The sequence below is a fragment of the Phodopus roborovskii genome, unplaced genomic scaffold, assembly GCF_943737965.1.
Source record: "Phodopus roborovskii unplaced genomic scaffold, PHOROB, whole genome shotgun sequence".
Classification (NCBI taxonomy): Eukaryota; Metazoa; Chordata; class Mammalia; order Rodentia; family Cricetidae; genus Phodopus; species Phodopus roborovskii.
The window spans coordinates 71,802-76,230 of record NW_026126159.1 but is presented as its reverse complement, the minus strand read 5'-3'; the positions used below and the strand labels follow the sequence as shown (position 1 = coordinate 76,230).

General features: G+C 50.2%; 1 protein-coding gene across 1 annotated transcript; it reads left to right on the top strand.

The window, feature by feature from the left end:
* Positions 1-605: 605 nt before the first annotated feature.
* Gata1 (GATA binding protein 1) lies at positions 606-4,098 on the top strand. Its single transcript, XM_051179559.1, has 5 exons — positions 606-868; positions 1,339-1,716; positions 1,820-1,965; positions 3,058-3,183; positions 3,664-4,098. Exons 1-5 carry the CDS (start codon positions 652-654, stop codon positions 4,033-4,035), a joined length of 1,239 nt encoding a protein of 412 aa, XP_051035516.1. The 5' UTR covers positions 606-651; the 3' UTR covers positions 4,036-4,098.
* Positions 4,099-4,429: the final 331 nt, after the last annotated feature.

The window sequence follows — 4,429 nt, the reverse complement described above, 5'->3', positions numbered from 1 at the left end:
TTGTGCACTCTACCTCCACAGGAGAAGAGAAAGGAAGGGGAAGAGAGAGGAAAAAGAGGAAGTAGAGGAGGAAGACTTGAAGAATAGGAGAAAAGAGAGAAGAGGAGGCTCATGGGAGGAGGAGAAAGAGGAAGGTTGGAAGGTAGAGTGGAGAATGAAAGAGGAGGAAGGAAAGAGGAGCTAAAGAAAGAGGAAGAGACATAGCACATGAAAGGGAGTGAATAGGAGGAAAGGAAAGGAGGGAAGAGAATGGGAAAAGGAAAGGCTAGGGGACAGTGGAAACGGGAAAGAGGGAAGAACAGAGCGGGAAGAAAGATGGCATGGAGATGAGAGGGATGGGAGAACCACAAGGCAAAGATGAGGGAATAAGTGGCGGGCTGATGAGTAGTTGAAGGCGGAGGGAAGGAAGACAAGTGAGGCAGTAAGTAATGCGGAAGAGCGTCAAGGAAGCCAAATAGGAAGTGAGGATGGAAGGAGAGACAGGAGAGAAGACAGCGTGAGAAGGGAGGAGAGAGGACAGGGAGAAAGGAATCAGAGATGCAACGGGGAAATCAGAGTCCCAGGTGACGACTTGGAGAGGAGAAAGGGAAGAGAAGGATTTCCAGGTCTGACCATCCTTTCTATCCTCACAGGTTAAGCCCCAGTATCCCCATGGACTTTCCTGGCCTAGGGGCCCTGGGGGCCTCAGAACCACTGCCACAGTTTGTGGATTCTACCCTGGTGTCGTCACCACCAGACCCGGGGCCATTCTTCTCTGGGCCTGAGGGTTTGGATGTAGCAGCTTCTTCCACTTCCCCAAGCACAGGCACGGCTGCAGCCACCGCACTGGCCTACTACAGGGACACGGAGGCCTACAGACACTCCCCAGGTAACTGCCTTGGCACTGGCTAGAGGCTGTTAGGGTTGCCATAGAAATCATTAGCTAGTTCACAATTCTACGAGGAGATCATCTTGGAAATAGTTAGAAGCTCTGTGTAGGGATGTACTGACCCCTCCCCCCAGGGACACCAGTACTCCTGTCTGCCATACTAGAATGACACACTAAGAGTGACACACTGGAAATGTGTACTAGCTCACTTAGGCGTCAGCTAACCTGCCAGCCTCCCAATCCCAGCGGTAGTCATTCGAACCCCAGACAGAAAGGAATGGGAGGGTATTGTCATTTCTATAGTGAAGAGAGGGATTTAAAATCCAGGAGTCACCCGGCATCAAGAAAAGTGTTGTGATAAGATTGGAAACCTAGCTGCCATGTTGGGACTGATGGACACCATAGCACTCTGAAAGCAGGAGTACCTTAGGTTTATTCCTCTCCTCCCCGTCCTGTACCCCCTCCAACAGTCTTTCAGGTATACCCGCTTCTCAACTGTATGGAGGGAATCTCAGGGGGCTCACCTTATGCTAGCTGGGCCTACAGCAAGACGGGGATCTACCCTGCTTCAACTGTGTGCTCCAGCCATGAGGATGCTCCTCCTCAGACCCTGGAAGACCCAGATGGGAAGAGCAGCACTACCTTCTTGGAAACCTTGAAGACAGAGCGGCTGAGTCCAGATCTCCTGACCCTGGGAACTGCACTTCCTGCATCACTGCCTGCCACCAGCAGTGCTTATGGGGGACCTGACTTTTCTGGTCCTTTCTTTTCTCCCACTGGGAGCCCTCTCAGTTCGGCAGCCTATTCTTCCCCCAAGTTTCACGGAAGCCTCCCTCTGGCGCCTTGTGGTAAGGCTCTCAAAAAGGGAAGGGGAGTTTGGGTTGGGTTAGGTAGCTCAAGGCCAAGTTAAGCTAAGTTAATGCTTAACTTTTCTCTCTGTTCACCTACCAGAGGCCAGAGAGTGTGTGAACTGTGGAGCAACAGCTACCCCACTGTGGCGACGGGACAGAACAGGTCACTACTTGTGCAATGCCTGTGGCCTGTATCACAAGATGAATGGCCAGAACAGGCCTCTCATTCGGCCGAAGAAGCGACTGGTAAGACCAGAGGCTAGCCTGAACTGTGTAGGAGATGAGTTCCAGCCCAGAACAAGAGTCCATACTCTCCCATCCTACACGAACCTCTGACCAACTCATAACTGTCCCCAACACATAGAATTATTTGCCCTCTCCCATCTTACAGGAACCCAAATTTGTTGCCAACACATAGTATACTTGTTCTCTCCCATCCTACAGAGCTCCTGCATGTCTCATATCTGTGTCCAACACATAGTACACTTGCCCTTATCCTCACCCTCTCCTCACGGGGAACATTCATTGCTTTCCTATAGAAGAACCCTGCTCTGAAGTAGAACCCCCAAACTTTACCTACCCTTTGAGTCTTCAAACAGAAACCCTGTTCTCAAATTTGTGTGAAAAGTTTCACCCCTTATCCTTTACAGTGGGCTTTTTACTTATGGTTCACATTGTAATCTCCTTGGATCCCTTCTTCCAAAAGTCATGACTATATTGAACTGGGCAACAGGATGTTGGTTTTTGTGTTGGGGATGGAGTCCAAGGCCTCATGCATGTTAGGCAGGCCCTCTTCTGTAGAGTTACATCCCCAGATATCCTGGAATATTTGTAGCTTCCAAAGACATTCTATTTTGTTTTGTTTTTGCTTAAAAATGGGCCTTGCTATGTAGCCCTGGCTGACCTGGAACTATGTATACCAGACTGTTTTTTAGTTTGTTATGGTCTGCCTGTCTCCCGAGTGCCAGGATTGTAGGTGTGAATTGCCACACCTGGCTTCCTCCGAAAGATTCAGATCTGTGGCCAAAGTTGAAAACCAGAGATGGAAGGCATCTCACACAGATTATAAACTAAAACCCTTGCTGGACAGTGGTGGAGGCAAAAGCAGGCAGATCTCTATGAGTTCAAAACCAGCCTGGTATACAGAGCTAGTTCTAGAATAGCCAAGGGTACACAAAGAAACCCTGTCTCAAAAAAAAAAAAATGATGATGATGAATTAAATAAACTCCTTGCCTTCAATGTGACTCCTATCACATCAGCCCTTTTCTCGGGCCCTGTAAGCTTCTGTCCACGACTTCCACCTCCCCAGGCCCTGACCTCACTCTTTTGTCCCTCAGATTGTCAGCAAAAGGGCAGGCACTCAGTGCACTAACTGCCAAACGACCACGACGACACTCTGGCGGAGAAATGCCAGTGGAGATCCCGTGTGCAACGCCTGTGGCCTCTACTACAAGCTACACCAGGTGACACTCTCCTTCACGGGGCTTGCTGTCCCTCTCTCCATGATGGTGCCCCATGCTCTCTGCTCCTCACTCAGGCCTGATCTACTTTGACCTTTCTCTCTCACCCTGAGCCTCCTCCCTTCTCTCGGGTTTCTCCTCTTGTAATTGTCCTCTATTTGGTTCTTCTCACTCTCATCCACCCTTCCCATCCATGCCTCCTTTCCATCCTTTCTCTCTTCCCCCTTTCTCTTCTTGCCACCTCTACTACCTTTCACCCCCATGCTCTAAGTCTTGGGTACCTCTTGCTGGTCTAGGACAATATTCTAAGCTCAGGGCCTCACAACAACAGGGTTCTCTACGCCAGGCAACCCTGGGTATACCGTCCTCATCACTGAATTCATTCCCTGGTCTTCAGAAAATGGGGTTGAGAGTATGTCTGTAGCCCAGACACATAGACACAAAGGGCTGGAGCTGGCAACCCTGTGCTCTCCCTTTCTCCAGGTGAACCGACCACTGACCATGCGCAAGGATGGAATTCAGACTAGGAACCGCAAGGCCTCTGGCAAAGGGAAAAAGAAGAGGGGGTCAAGCCTGGGAGGAGCAGGAGCAGCTGAAGGATCAGCTGGTGGCTTCATGGTGGTAGCTGGTGGCAGTAGTACTGGGAATTGTGGGGAGGTGGCCTCAGGCTTGACACTGGGCACCGCAGGTACTGCCCATCTCTACCAGGGCCTTGGACCTGTGGTGCTATCAGGACCTGTCAGCCATCTTATGCCTTTCTCTGGACCTCTACTGGGATCGCCTACAGCCTCTTTCCCCACAGGTCCTGTGCCTCCCACCACCAGCACCACTGTGGTGGCTCCCCTCAGTTCTTGAAGGTACACAAAATGGCCTTGGCCTTTTGGCAGAGAAGGTGTCTCCCCACCCCCCCCTTTTTTTTTTTTTCTGAGACAAGGTTTCTCTGTGTAGCTTTGGAACTTGTCCTGGAACTCACTCTGTAGACCAGGCTGGCCTCGAACTCACAGACATCCACTTGCTTCTGCCTCCCGAATGCTGGGATCAAAGACATGTGCCACCAACACCTGGCTTTTTTTTTTGAGACAGGATTTTCTATATCCAGGCTGACCATCAACTATGTAGCTAAAGGTGACACCAAATTGCTGATCCTGCTGCCTCTACCTCCCAAGTACTGGGATTATAGGCATATATTGCCATGCCTGACATTTTTGTTTTGTTTCGTTGTTTTGTTTTGTTTTTTTTGAGACAGGGT

Excerpts from the sequence above, each read along its gene's own strand:
- Gata1 (XM_051179559.1), top strand. The coding sequence starts at position 652 with ATGGACTTTCCTGGCCTAGGGGCCCTGGGGGCCTCAGAACCACTGCCA. Across the intron at positions 869-1,338 it reads GGCCTACAGACACTCCCCAG|TCTTTCAGGTATACCCGCTT; the intron begins GTAACTGCCTTG and ends CCCCTCCAACAG. Across the intron at positions 1,717-1,819 it reads CCTCCCTCTGGCGCCTTGTG|AGGCCAGAGAGTGTGTGAAC; the intron begins GTAAGGCTCTCA and ends TTCACCTACCAG.